The sequence below is a fragment of the Chaetura pelagica genome, unplaced genomic scaffold (genome assembly GCF_000747805.2).
Source record: "Chaetura pelagica isolate M959 unplaced genomic scaffold, ChaPel_1.0 scaffold222, whole genome shotgun sequence".
In the NCBI taxonomy this organism is placed as follows: domain Eukaryota; kingdom Metazoa; phylum Chordata; class Aves; order Apodiformes; family Apodidae; genus Chaetura; species Chaetura pelagica.
In genome coordinates this window covers 5,198,255-5,213,908 of record NW_009952711.1, presented here as the reverse complement: position 1 = coordinate 5,213,908, position 15,654 = coordinate 5,198,255, and the positions used below count along the sequence as shown (strand labels likewise).

At 37.4% G+C, this 15,654-nt stretch overlaps 1 protein-coding gene across 1 annotated transcript in view; it reads left to right on the top strand.

Moving 5' to 3' along the window:
- The window catches only part of TCF12 (transcription factor 12), a 160,089-nt gene that overhangs the window by 46,326 nt on the left and 98,109 nt on the right, over nucleotides 1–15,654 (top strand). The window contains exon 4 of the mRNA XM_009994419.1: nucleotides 8,047–8,149. Coding sequence (XP_009992721.1) covers nucleotides 8,047–8,149 — 103 coding nt within the window. The remainder of the gene's footprint in view (nucleotides 1–8,046; nucleotides 8,150–15,654) is intronic.

Here is a 15,654-nt window from a genome sequence, read left to right as displayed (position 1 = left end):
CCCATTACTAAGTCTGGCATTTTTTGACAGTCACTGAGCTCTAAAGTAATATTGTTTCCAAAATTGTAGAAAAATAGTAAGATGTTTTTTCTTACATTGTACAGTAGTTACCACATTGTTATGACATGGAGTTTTTAAACCTTTTTTTTTGTTTACAGCAAATTTTATCTGCTGTTTTATTGCCAGTTTCATGGAGAACTTGCTTTGTTACTCTACACTAACATTTAGTTAGAATGATTTTAAAAATTGTTTTGTTATCATCAAAATGTACTATGCTTTTTGTTCACCTGCTCTCTGATACATTTATGGAATTGCTAAAGAACGTTGGAGTAGATTTTTTGGGGGGATGTGGGGAAAACACATTGGTAACTTTTCAGTGTGAAAACTGGACATATATACCTATGCTTGGGCCAGGATGTTTATGTATTTTAATCTTTTTGATGAATAATTAATTCACAACAGATTTTTCTTTCGTATCCCATAGCAGTTCATTTTTTAAAGACTCTGGTAATACCTTATTGGAAGGTAAAATGCTCTTATTTCAGTGGTGTTTTTAACTGACATTGGAGGCTGAGAAGCACTACAAGCTTGAGAAAACCTTACATAAGAGCCTTGATTTTTCATTTACCTAGTAATATTGCAGGTTGTTCTAACACTGAAAGAGCAGAGGGTATTTGTGTGAGAATTGGCTGTGATGATCTTAAATTTGAAAAGGTACAAATTGAGACATTAGTGACTTTGGTGTGCAGAATCTCTTTCACATAGATCAGATGTTTTGTTAGACCAGTGAATAGTTTGAAGATATATTTGTTATGCAGGGAAAAAGCAGGAAAGCTTTATCTTATTATTTATTTTTTTTAGAGGAATAAATCAGGAATTATCGTTAGCAAGTCTAGAATTCTGCAAAGTGCTAAGGTCCTTATCAAAATTTTCTGTCTCTTATGGTACTTTTTTTTTCTTCAACTCTCAGATCTTGCTTTTACTTCTCTGTGTGCAAAAGTGGTGTTTTTTTTGTGAGTATCTCCTGGTTAACATATGCAAGTTCATCCCTTATCTGTGTGATACAGAGGTAGAGATATTTTTGCATGTGTTCGTAATCCCTTGCATTAGAGGGGTAGCTGGCTTTTAGTGTTTATTGCGGAGGACTGTGGAGCTGCTTTTTGAAAGCCTTGCTCTACTGAGCTCTTTGAAGTAAATTCTGAGGTGTTTGAACCAAGTAGTGTGTTTGTTGCACAATAATATATTGCCCTATAGCACTTCAAAGTTTTGGCTTCCTGCTGTGAGATGCTTCTTTTTAGCTTTCCCACTTTGTTCAGGAGTTATAGTTTATACTCATAAGCAAAATGGTATAATCACTTTTTTGGGATAAACATTTTTAATGACACATTTTTCTACCATAGTTTTTAGTGTGGTGTGGCTAATGATTGCTTTTATTTCATCAAGTGAGGTTTTCTTTCATGGTTTTGATTTTGCTGTAACATGCCTTTGCAATAAAAGGAGCAGGGTAGTTTTATCTGTTTAGATTGCTGTCTCCAGATCAAGCAAATCTAAAAATATTTTTCATAAGAGGTTTCCTTTCTGCATAGCCTTTTTTATATATACGCACATAATAATTTTAACTGTTAAAGTTTAGCATAAGTTAGCTGAGGGGTTTTTTTTCTTCCAGAATCTTAACTGTGGGCATTTTCAGTGTCTCCCAGCAGATTTAGATGGTTTGGGTACCATCAATCAACAGGTTATACCCTCTGTTGGATGTAAAATGCTCAGGATAGAGTTGGAATCCAAAAATCTTATGTGCCCAAACTATTTTTTCTGCCCCTACCACCAGTAGTGCATTTAACTTGAAAAGTCATCAAAAAATAGTAATGAGATAGCAGGTTTTGAAATAGTATTTTATACCTCTTAATCTCAGGTACATAACAAGAAAGGAAGCTGTTAAATAGCAAAACAAGACAAGAGGGACACAGAAATACAGTAAGTGTTATCAAGTCTGTTGTATTTGTGTCCTTTTTGTCCTCTGTTTTTTTTTTTTTTGCGGGGGAGGGAGCTTGTTTTGTGATTCTGGTTATTTGCTTTTCCTGATGTATTCTATAAGCAGATGATTCACTGCAAAATCAAAGCCAAAATTAAGTATCCCATATTCAGTGCACAGGACACTTTCACAAGTGGTGCTTACTTTGTAATATGATTACAGGCAGCACTTTTTAAAGCAAGTTCTGAATGCTTTAGTTAGGTTTCTAAGTAGTATCTTTAAGCATTTCTTTTTAGTATGTTGGCTATACTTGTATTCTTTTATTTCCTGGTCTTAGGTAAGAGATAGAAAAATCTGGTTTCAGTCTTATGAGCTGTATTGGAGAACTGGGTTTTTTTTAATTTTGGTGTTTACTTTTGATTGTGACTACCTATCATAGATTAATCTGTTCACAATTAGTTTTCAGTGTGGTCTGGGGATGGTCCCATTATGTATTGTGTTGATACTTACCTCACAAGAGTTGAGAGGTGTAACTGGTCATTGGGTTTTGCTGTTTAAAATCAGATTCACCGTTCACTGAGTTAACTTCCTAGAAACGGATTTAGAGCTGGAAACAAATGGTGATTATTTCAAAATAGATTCCTTGCTCAATGTGTTATGCCCCCTTCCCCCTTCCAAAGCTCTACCAGGTTAAAAATAAACAAGACATGTTTTCACTTGGTCTCATATTCCATTTCTGCATACATAGTTTTCATCCATTTCAACTTGATATGTGGAAATAAGCTAATGAATATTTTTAGAGCTCTGTTACAAAGCACCTAACTTCTGGTGACACTTGGAGAGTGCTTGTGAAAGCTCTCTTGACTTCCCAATAGGACCTGAAATCTGTGGTAGTGATAGCTCCATTTTTTTCCCCCATGTGTAGCAGGTTACCAAGAAACATATAAAGCTGAATTTATGACTTCAGGATATTGTAGTGTAAGATGAAAACTTGCTAATAGTGAAAGGGAATCATAATTAAAACTCAAAAGTGTACAACTCCTTGTTTCTGGTGCAGTTGGGTGATCTCCATCAGCCAGCTGCATTCATTCCTCTGTTTAGTAAGTGTTAAACAGGTTTCTTGCACAATGAAGTCAGATAGGGTGGAAAGTACTGCCTATTCTCAGCTGGCTGGAAGATGATGGCACAGACGGGGCCTGTGGAGGGGAGAGGTGTCTGTTTCCTGGCCCAACAGACCGGTCTTCAGCTTGATCTCTTAGCTCTTGGATTATAGCAGGCAGCTGATAATAATATGGATGAAATAGTCTAAGGAGTGTCAGGAGTCTCGCATCATCATCCATCTGTTCCATCCCCACCCTGGAATTTTTCCTTGTTAGAAAGTTAAGGTAATTTTCTCTTTGACCTGTGACAGACTTTTGTGTTGTCCTTGTGGAGGATGTTGGTACTGTTACACCAGAGAAAAGCAGATTGCTGGGTGTATTTGTTATTGGTCATGTTAGAAAAGATTTGGTCATTGAAGAAACTGCTTCTCATTTTAGTTTTTGATCGTAATGCCAGTTTGCTGCAATACTAGGTGATTTAAATGGAGTTACATCATGACCTTTGTCAATACAATGTTTCTTGTTGTTCAGTTAAGAAAAAATAATGTAGCATATGTGATCCTCAACGCATAAAGGAATAATACTCTCCTCTGGATTTATTTTTGGTTTACCTTCATTTCTGCAAGGTTCTTCCTGATCTTTGTGTTCAACAGACCCAGTCACGTTTTGGCTCTGTAGTCTTTCCTCTAGGAGCTGTTGGCAGATACATAGACTCAGTGACTGAAAATACTCTTTCCAAAACAAAAAGATTTATTTCTGGAAACATCCATGATCACATAATCCATAATCTTTTAAGTTAGCTAGGACACCTTGGTATGGCTGTTGCCTAGAGCCTCTTGGCTAATTTGCAGTCAGTGACTCATCACGATGGTCCTGGATACCGTCAGTCTCTCTGGGTCTTTGTTTCTGCATCTTGCTGCCTCTCCCCCTTGTGTTTATTCCCTCTTGTTTGTCTTTAGAAGTCTCAGATTAGTTTGGAGAAGCAGATAATCCAAAATAAAGTGGATTTCAACAGTAGATCCACTGTCATTCATTTACACATTAGTCATTTAGATGACTTGCCTGATTCATATGATAATAGCTAAATTTAGCTTGGAAGGGACCTCAGTATTCCTGAGTTTTAAACAGTAACTGGTAGCCAAGGCTGGCCAAACTATAGAACTCTAGAAATCGGAAGCAGCATTGATGAAATTTCATCCTTTGGTCTGTAGCCACATCAAACTGTGAAGTCAACCGTTCATTTTAGTGACATTTTAGTGCTTTAACTTTAAAGGCCATATTGTAAGTTGCTAAAATGCAAATACCTACTTACTGATCTGGCAGCTCCATTATGAGCCACAACTGGGTCTGATTTTCGTCTATGCCAGGGACTTTTGTAGGAGATAGCTTGGGATAAGGGACTTTTTGCTAATTATTTGCTAAATATTCAGACAGTGCACTCTCATGGGTTCTAATCCATTGGTATGTTTGCTGGAGAGCAAAGGTGGCAGAAGTAGTGATGTGTACTCAGCATGGGATGTCTCCTTACAGCCTTTCTATGTCAAACTTGCATTGCAGGTAACAGTAGGTGGCAATCCTCCAAAGGGCTTTGAAAGCCCACCTGTGGTCAAAGAATAACATCACCAGCCCATGCCAGTAAAGTCAAGTCAGAGTGTATATCATCAGATAGTTCTTCCTATGAGAGAGGATAGTTTTTGGCATAACTATTTAGCTCCTGTTTCTGCTTGGAGCCTGTATCGATCTAGCTGTGACCAAGTCAGTTTCCTTTCAGAGTAGTCTTCAAAATTGCTGTGAACTGAAGTTTCCTTCCTTCCTCAGAAAGGAGGAATAAAATTTGGCAGTATATATTATTGGACCTTCTTTAAAATACAGATTTGAAAAGGGGCTCTGATAGAAACTGTATCTATCCCTCCTGCCACCTTCTGTTGCTTTTGCCAAGGTCAAGTGCCGGGTGATGGTATTTGTTCCTTGGTACTCTGTCACACAGGTGGGATGCACCACTGTTCTTTACTGGTGTTGCAGACAGGCTTTTTAAGGATCTCAACTGCATTTTTTAGCAGTAAACATACATTGTCAATTTGCACTATCATATTTGTTAAATAGACTTTGATTGTACAACTAGAAGCTTCCACTAGTTTTCAGAAGCTATGGGAAGCTTTTAAGTTTTCATCTATGATTCACCTATGACAGCTTTTACTAGTAGAACTTTATGCTGTTTGTTATGTAAGTTAACAATATAGATGTAAAAGCAAGGAATGGTATCAGGAATGCAATATTATTTGAAGTACAGCTTAAATGTGAAGTAACTGTGTAATTTAAATCACTGTCCTTGAAGCTCTTCTGGTTTTGCTTATTTTGCTTTTGTGAAATGCAAAAGAAGTTTGTGGTTATTTTGTGTTCATTTAGTATGGGTGAGTTATATGTGGGAATCAGCCCAGGGTTTCTAATCCCAAACAAAACTCGGCTGCTTGAGCTGATAATCCATAACTCATTACTAAGACACTGAAGAACTGGCGTCAAGGATGGTGGCCATGTTAAGACCTCCGTATGTAGCTTCACTGTTGTTGAAGGCTGAGAGAAGTTACACTTTGCAGTAGTGTAAATTCTGTAATCAAAGAATTAAATGCCTGACACAATTAGTTAGAAATTGAATTTAAATTCAGAAAAAAAATTCTATTATCAAGTGCCTTCATATGCCTTAATACATTCCAGCCCTCACTCATATAGCAAATATTCTGTTTTCTGTGGCTTTCCTGTTGTTGAAAATCTTTCTGGAGCTTTTTTCAGTGGATTAAGTAGTTGATTTATCTAGCAGTGTAAAAATATAACTTTGCTGTGGTAATTGGACGCAACTGCATTCTGAAAACTGAGGGGGCATATGAAGAGAACAATATGCAAAGTATTATTTGAAGGAATTCCAACAGTAGGACATTGCTTTCTGTGTAAACTATCCACCCGGTTCTCCAGCCCATTTATTTAAGGAAGGAGTCTGTAGTATTTGCTTGGATTGGACGATTATTGATTCTATGCATTAAGTAGATTGTGTTGCATGATGTGTAACAGTGTATGAAAAAAGAGTCTTACTCCTATTATATTTTTGGTAGTTTCGTAGTTTACTTTGTGAATGAGGTTATCTTGAAGATTTTAGTTCCTTTGGCTGATCTAGGGACCACTCCATGAATGTCTGAGATTTGGATTCTCTTTTATCATTGGTACTGTCCTTCCTAGTTTCTTTTTTAAAAAATAAAATCTAGTTGAAGTATTGTCTGAAGGAAAAAAGGCTTTAGAAAAACCCACAAGAACTAGTGCAAGCAGAGCCAAATAGGAAGCTATATACTTAGGAGCTTTATTTTTTTGGTCTTCTATTTGCACATTTTTTTTTGTTATTTATTCAGTAGATTTAATTTTTGTTTCATTTCATCACAAAAATAAACCACATGTGGTGACCTTAGCTAGGAGCAACTCCATTTCCTCAGCAGCTGCTGCTACACCCTACTTGTCTGACAGACTGGGCTAGGTCACAATTACCAGAGGACACCCTTGTGGTCATAACCAAGTTGTAAATGTCACTAAGATTGTTTCTGAATGTCTATCACGTGTATCACCGATTCTGAAGTAGATAAAGTCAGCCAAAGATTCATTTGGGAGCTGGGACTCCCAGAAGATTACTTCTAAAGCTGAATAGCAGCAAGAGTTGTGACATGCATCCATAAGCAGGGGTAGTGATTTGACAGTTATTTAGCCCTCAGTTACTGGCCCTTTGGTAGAACTGACAGCACTTGCTGAGATACTGAGGCCTGTTTCAGCCCCATTAAGGTTGTCTTGAATGTGAGCCTGCAGTCGGAAAAAATGATAAATGTTCAGTGATTGATGATTTTCAAGTCCCAGGGCACTTGGGATGGTTTGTGGTAGCTGTGAACAATTTTCTTCCCTCCCCTAATTAGGCCTGGGCTTTTGGTTTCTCTTACCAGACTTAAAGCATTGAGTAAGTGGGAATTCCAAGATTAGATTTACAAAATGCTTTTCAAAACTGTGGCTACAAAGGAGGTGCAATTTTGAGTGCCAGATCTGTCATGTTTTGGTGCAGAATTAGTGATTTAGAGCACATCTGATCAGTCTCAATTGTAAATACCATATTCATACCTTTATATGGAAAAGCTGAAAACATTTTAAAATGTCCAAAAGAGAATTTTAAGTAATGGGGTTAATAATATGTGCATCGTCAAACTTCTATGTTTTCTGTCTCTGTACTTTTGATGCGAACTTTCAATAAGCCAGTGTTTCCTGACTGTATAAGGGTCACTCCAAGCCTGCCAAGTTGTCTATACATAATACTGGAGAAGTGCAAAAGAGTATTTCAGTTTGAATGCTTGTCTGAAAATCAGGTGACAAAGTTGTTTATTTATTCACTAATTGGAAGTGAACTTCCAGGCAGCAGTACTGTTTAGTAATGTGATGGTGTCAAAATGACTATTAATCAGTTACATTAAAAGCAGGCTGCAAGGGGAAGTGCATTTTTTTCTTCCCAATTGCACTAACATTTTTCCTAATGTCAGTGACTTCCTGACTTTTTTACTGTCTTGTTTTATTAATGCAAACAGAAATCTTATGGGGAAAAAACCCCAACAACACAGTTGTGAGTTCTCCAGACTAATTTTGCTCTTTTCAGTGGTTAGTGACTTAGTACTAAGAGGATTCAAATATCAAAATACCTCTGTACTATTCAATTTTTAAAAATATTGTTCTTAAGGACGCTGCTTATTAGGAAATTACGTGGGGGAGAGGAGAAATAAGAGTGAGAGCAAGAAAAATGTGCGTAGGGAGTAATTTCTGTGAGATAGACAGGAAAGCCAACTTTTGTGATTAATGGCCAGTTGTGACTCTGCACATTTAATTAAGAAAGTGTCATTACACTCAATTAGCAGGGCTGCCAAATAATCTGTTTAATACTCTGGTCTTTTTTTTTTTCTCTAGGGTTTTGCAGACAGTCCTCATTACAGTGATCACTTGAATGACAGTCGATTAGGGCCCCATGAAGGATTGTCCCCGACACCTTTCATGAACTCAAATCTGATGGGTAAGTAGGTAATTCTTTACGAGTAACCCCTCAAAGCCTCTTTGGTCAGAAAGAGACATTTTTCATTTCCTTGTCTAGGCCTGACATGTCAAGCATCTGGAAGTTGCTCTGTTTCTGCAGCAACACTGACTTTCCTATTGAAATCTTTATGTTGGGCAAATCCCTCATAAAGGCCATTGTCCCGGACTTTTTAGAAGGAACCACACAGCTTTTCTGAAGTTGATCTAAAGAACTACTGTGTTGTTATTTGATTTTTACGTATGTCTTGTAAATTCTAAATTATTTTAAAGCTGAATTTTCCTTAACTTTTGCTAGCAAGACATCTATAGCAATTTTTAATTTGTGCATTTAAAAAAGAAATGTTCTTCAGACACTTGATTCCTGAACTACCTACCAATCTACTTGAGGCTTTTCTCCAGTTGTCATTTGATGACTTGCCTCTTATTTTTAATTTTACAATTTCTTTTTTATATTTGTTTTCTTGGACAAGCTTTAACTTCTAATAGATGTGAACTCTTATTTTGCTGAGCAAATGTAGTTTCTGCTTCTGGGCTTGTGGCTGTCCAGCATTTTATGCTTTTGAAATTGGAAAAACAACCAAGCAAAATGTGTATTATATTCTGGGCTGAGGTATCAAAAGCTTTTTCTTCATTGGCCGTGCTTTTGTGTTATCTGAAACATGTTAATGTATTGATGGTAATGTTTGAAACCCTTCTCCCTATTCCAGTTTGGAGTGTAAAAATGTTGTTTGCAAAATATTTATTGTTTGGCAACATATGATCTCAGAATAAGGTTTTTTTCCTTGCATCTTAAACTTAGAGATTACTCCAAATGTTTGTTCTGAATTTATACATTAGATGTTGTTTCACTTATATATTCCGAGTCTTGTAGACATGACCTATTTTGTGATCTCAGTATTGTCCTTTTAAGACATAGCCATGGTAATCTAAGTGGATTACCTAAATCCAAATCCTGGTGGTCTGCAATTTCTTTTGGAAATCTTTCTACTTTGCTCAGTCTTTGTTTACTACTTTAATTTTCTCTGAAGTAGAGGCAGACAAAGCACAGCTATTGCTGAAACCAGGATTTTGTTTAAATCTTCATGTATGAACCCTAAAATATGTAATTTTAAAATTACTGTCTCTGTAACATTTGCTTAGAGTACATGGCAATTGGTCAGTGATACTGAAGACAGTAAAGCTAAAAATGTAGTTCCCTTAGTTGATTTTAATAAAGCAGAGTAGAGCTTCACTCCAATACTGTTTCAGTTATGTATTCTTTTTTTAAATACATGAGACTAAAAAGACAAGTTACTTCAATTGCTTTTCCTGTATTTTGATCTGTAGCATGTATGGAATGGCTCTAGGCTCTGTAGCTGATACTGGTTTTATTTTACAAACATATATACCAATATTTGATATTTATTACCAAAGGCAGACTATTGGCTCATGCTTTTATTTTGAGCCATCCAATTTCTAAACAATATATGCCTTTAAATACATGAAGAAAATAATTGGTGTAACTAAATCTACTTAGTTTTTCAGTTTTAGTGAAGAAATTGCGAGGTGATTCCATTAGACAGGATAGAATTACATCATTAATATAGTTTTGATAAGAAGCCTCCATTGAGATAGTTTTGTAGAGAGAATTAATTAATTGCTAGATGTGTATGTGTCAGTCACTTAGCCAAAGCAGCTGTGAACTGAAATAATTTTGTGATGCTTTATGGCTAACAGTTCTTAGGGAATTTATTTTGTTGGAGTAATAGTATTTAATTTACTGCTATATGCAGTAAAGAATTAAGAAAGTTTTCAGAATCTATCTCAAAGAAATGTACACTTCAAAACTCTAACCTTTAAATGTAATCTACCTGGGGCTTTTTGGCTTATGATAGTAAAATGTATTAAAATTGCATTTATTTAACTTATAGTATAGGATGCAGGTTTGTATATCATGCTTTCATATAATGAATTTTTGCAGCATATCCTAAGTTGATGCTGAAAGTTTGGAGAGAGGAATGATAAAAGCTACATTAAAAAAATAGTTTTCTGTGTAGTGCCAATGTCTGTGTTTAAGACTCTTATTGGAAAGAAAAATGAGATGTCTTAAGCTTTTTAGGAAAAAAAAGAAGTTACACAGTTTGTTAATATCAAATTGTGAGTATATTCCCACAGACAGAATGAAACCCTCCATTTCTTCATCCTAATTACTCTGGGTGATATTTTATGTGTTGATTGATTATTCTGTGATCGTCAGAGATGGAGGCTAAGAACATGAACTTGATGAATTTGTAGGAAATATCCCACTGGGCTAATAGGCATGATAAATTGTCTGGGGTACCATGCTAAAGGTCTAAGAAACACAACCCTTCCCAACTTTTTTTTCATGACTGAAATATGTCTCTGAAATAGTTAAGAACTATTAAAAAAAAAAAAAAGAGCAACAACATATTTCACCGTTGCTGTCAACACTTAAGAGCACTATTAAAAGAAAGAATTGTGTGTCAAGGGGATGTTGTTATTTTGTGTATTATGTTCAGCTGTAAGCATATTTGCCTGAAGAGATAGAGGATTATAAAGTGCCACTGTCTTTCATGATGGAGCTCTCAAACATTTTAATGATCTTGTACATTGCAAAAGAGAGAAATTTTGTCTAACAAGAGTTGATAATGATTCAATAATGAACAATTTGCCACAGAAAGATGCATTTCCATATTCATTTAGATATTTTCTGAAGTGTTTTGCAGAGGAAGTAAAGCTATTATGTTGGATTGGTTAGTGTTCTTCACTAATGAATTCCAGAATTACCCTGTTGATTCATTAGTACAAAAAAAGAAGGGCCATTGCTTGTATTTTAAGTAAAACCACTGAATCCTCTTGGCACCAGCATAGTCTGTTGGTATCCATAGAGATATGTAGAAAATCAGGCTAAGATATATTGATGGTATTGTAGCTTCATTTAGACTTGATAATCTTTGCTTATTCAACACTTTCTGTTTTAATTATGTTCTAGAAGACTGTTCACAAGGATACAAGATTTTTTTCTCTCTAATTGTGCTGCCTTTTAGTACTTTGCACTGGCAAGTAGAGGTTTTTGCTAGGACCCCTCGAGCATGTGGCATTGTATCTTCTGTTGAACTGTTCCCTGGACTTTATTCTACTGAGCTTTTTTACTTCTGCTTGTCAGGAAGAAAGCAAGCAGATCTTTCTGGAATATAGCTTGTAGGGGTTTTGGTTGGTCTGTCTTGAATGTTTGAGGTGGGTGACTTAATTTATTTTGTGTCTCTGTCTTTCCACAAGAGGTAGAAAAGATAAACTCAAAACTTCTGTGCTCTGTGTTCATAGTCAGTGTAGTACACAGTTCCACAAGCTTATACATGATAAAAAGTAATTTAAACATTTAATAGTGAGTGAAAAGATGGAGGTTGAATACAAGCTTGCCATGTTGAAATTGGTCCCTTGAAGCATAAAGAGATAATTCTTCCAGGTTTCATGTCAAGTATACTTCCCTGTCTTCTCATTATTTGCTTTACAGCTTGACTGGGCTAAGTTCTAGAGCTCTGGGTTTTCCTGAGCTAGCCATGAGATTTGAAGATCTTTCAACCAAGATTACTGGAAGTTGTAATAACTGGAAACTTGGAATATTTGGGAATGGAGGATTTTAGATCATTTGCATCTTCCTGACTTCACCTACACACCGATTGCTAGTAGATCAGCTGCAAGGTTGTAGTTACTAGTTTATTTCATAGAATCTGTTGATGTTGTAATACTTGCCTCTGTTAGTGTGCTAGTGAGGTGGTGACTAGACTCCTCTTCCTAACAAACTAACTTCATCCATGTTAGGTAGGGCCATGATACATTTTTTTATGGCCAGCATTAAGTTTTTAGAGGACCTGACAATGTAGGGAAGTCAGGACGAACTTCAGTCAGGATTTATGAGGGGAGGGACTAGAAGCTTGTTACAGTAATTAGAGCTCTAAGTTATCCAGATTCTTAATAAAAATGTAATTTCTTATATTCTAACTATTTATATTGTGAATATAAATGGTAAGCCTGATTCTAGTCCCGATTGAAATAAATAGGTGAAAGAACCACATAGTACTCTATAACAGAAGCAGAGAAATATATTTTGGGTCTTCTGCAGTGTGGCTTCCTTTGATGTTGATTGTACTTGATACGCTTGAATCACTTGGGTGGTTTGCCATCAAGATTCACAAAATGGGATTTGCAAGTAAATTGCTCAAATATCTATATGTATACACAGCATTTGTTTTACCCGCTACTAGTGTTTAACTGTCTTGTGCCAGTGTAGCAGGTGGTTAGTAGGTATATGCTGGGCAGAAACTCCCATGTGGAGTGAAGTGTGGCAGGAGCAGAGAGGTGCTTGGTGGGTTGAAGCCAAATGCCATGAGTTTTCAAAGTTACTTTGAACCTAAAGGCTCGTTTTGTGGATTAGTTATCCATATGAGTGATCAATACCTGGATTGGGATGCCTTCTGATTTTAGAGTTGCTGTTCACTTACTTGACTCAATTGCCTGTGGGTGTAGGTTTGTAAGAATGGCTGCACTTCTGCCAGCGTGACTTTTGGGGTAGCAATCCTTCTGCTCTGGGGTGGATTCTGCCTCTGGCTGTGTCCTGGTTCTGGTGTGGCATGTTGAGCAGAGGCAGGCTCTCAGCAGTTCCACCTGTAAAACTTTGGACCTGATGGTTATTGCTGATCCAAAGCTGCTGATCTACAGGCTGAAGCTTTCTACAGTTGTGAAGTTTTGTATCTTTTGGTACAGTTTCAGATTTACCTTCTTCCCCGCTCCCCCCCCCAGGTATTACATGAAATAAATTCCACTCACACCAAAGAATTGCTCTCATCTGCTCCTCATTTTCCTTTTGTGAAAGCTAATGGGTTTCTGGGAAATTAAATTACACAGTCATTTAGTGACAGTGCTAAGTGCCGGGCATTTTTACCCCTGGGTTTTTGCTCACAAGAGTGTGTGTTAAGCTTAGTTTTCTCTTCTGTTTACTGTAATGTTTCAATCAAATAGCTCTCCTAACATTTATTTAAATACAGTAATACCTCAAGGCTTTCTACCAATGCAGTGGGGAGCTTGTGTCCTCTGTAATGTGATGCTGTAGCAGGTGTCCGCTTGTGCTCTCTCCCAAGAGACTTTCATCCTCTTCCTAGTTAGCAGCTGTGGCAGAAGGGCCCTTGCCATCCTCCTCAGGTGGTGCTCAGGTGTGGGTCTGCCAGGTAGGTGCATGTGAGGCTGCAGCTGCCTGCCTGCCTGTCCCTTGTCCCCTTCCTCCCCAGTGCCCTCAGCGGCTCCTGGCGCGGGAGGTGAGGGGTGAGCAGGTGCACAGCGGCCTCTCTCCCGGTGGCATCTGCTGCCTGCGAGGCTGCTCCCCAGTGCTGAGGCAGTTCATCCTTAATGAGCACAGGTAGTGTTGTGCCAGTTTAGAAGATTTTATGATCTCCAAATCAGTGCTGCAGTTGTTTTCAGACTGGGCCTGCTGGGCTGTAGTTCCAAGGGGAAAAAATATGGTTTTTGGCAAGTAAGAAAATGAAGAAATCTGTCCTTGAAAATCCTTCTGTTTAACATTGTAGTTGGAAGAACTGATGATACCTCTTCACTGAATACTACTAGTGGCACAGGCATCTGCACAGGACCCACAGGCATGTCCCATGAGCAGAACTTGCAGTTGTGGTGGCCTTGAGCAGTAGCTTTCCTTACATTCAAAGGAAAAGTGGGACCTAGTGTTAATCGTGCTGGAGGAAGATTAAATGTTGCCTTCTTCAAAAAGGTCTCGCACTTAAACCCAGTCATTTCTGTCATACTAAGTACTTCTGAATTGCCAGTCTGAGAATTTAAACATGCAATTCTGTGGCTTTTAAATTTTGATATATTTTAGTTCTTATAAAATTTGTTCTGCAAAGCTTGGGCTTCAGTTAATGCAGTGTGATACATGTGAATGTTGATTTATTCACAGTGTATTCCGCCTCTGAAAAGGGGAATAAATAGTAATCTGATGAAATTTTTAAGTCTTGCATTTCCTCTTTGTTATAACATGTCAGTTTAGCTGCTGTAGGGTATGTTTATCTGTTACAAGGCTCATCAGTGCATGAAATGCTGAAAGGGCATATTTCTCTCCTGTGGTTCCTGCCATCCCTAGGCACTTGTAGATGTGTTCCAGTGGATGGGATCAGCTGGGCGAAGCTATAGGATTTTAAATTTCAGTCTGTCTGAAGGCGCCAAGCTCCTTTCCAGGGAAAAGGGAGGAGGGGGCATTCTTTCCCATACTGGTGATGTCACTTCCCCATGAGGCAGTTGCTTAGGGATCTACATAATAACTATTATCCTGTTCAAATAGGAGACTGTAGAAGGCTCACTGGTGATTAAAAGATAATTTTGTAATTTTTCATGGCTTGTCTTTGTTTTGCAATAAAGATGTTTGCTTATCACCAGGTGCATAAAAATAATTTACTTAATCTCTATTTCATTCCATTAATTTTTTTCATTCTTGCATGCATGTAGCTGTAGCCTGTCAGTTGCTAGCAGTCCAGATTTTAGTAAATGCAGCAGACTGTATCCAGTGATGAAATTCTGATTAACCAAAATGTTATCACTAGGCCACTCCTACTGAAACAAGTGCCTTTTGTGATTTGTGGTATTACAGTATTTGCATTAATATGATTTGAAGTTGTTAATAGTCTTCTTTGGAGACTGTTGCTGCTGCAAACCTGACTTTGTTTAGATCCACAGAGACCACAGAGGGGAAAGGAAAACATAAGAAGTTGAAGGAGCCAACCTATAAATTGTTATTTTGGTTTTTAGGTGCATGGAGGTTTTTGATGTCTACTACTGTTTTTTGTGAGTTCCCTGAGTGGCCCCTGCATTTTTCTATAGAGTTGTAAGCTGCTCTAGGTGTGCAATTCTTCAGTTCTGTAGTGGATTAATGGAATAAGTATGATTAAAATAAACCAAAAGTTTTAGATTTGATTTTGAAAATAACATCTGGACACTTTTACTTCAGTCCAACATGGCACCGAGGTCTTGTGTCTGAAAAGTGGGTGTGATATTTTTATGCAGCAGAAATGTGCAGAAGACCAGAGAAACTGCAACTCTTTCTGTGAAGCTATGGTAATATGTTGCTTTATTTGCAAGGCTTTCTTGGTTGCTGTCTTCTGAAAGCTTTCAGATGAGTGTTCAACTTCTGCCACTCTAACAAAGAGATGTATATTGGGAAGTCAGCTGAAAATTCTGTAGAGTTATTTCTTAGGCACCTAGATGGAGGGTCACTTTGAGAATTTGAAACCTTGTTATCCTTAATGTGTGGAAGCTTTGCAGGAATGGCTTTTGGTGGGGAGAGTGCTGTGTTGTTGGGGGTTTTCGGGAGATGCTCACAGAGCTTCCTTGTCTAAAGCTGAAATAGGAAGAGATTTGATACTTCATTTTATGTGATGTTGTGTTATATACAGGATTAAATAAACTGACAGTATGTGAGATTACTGT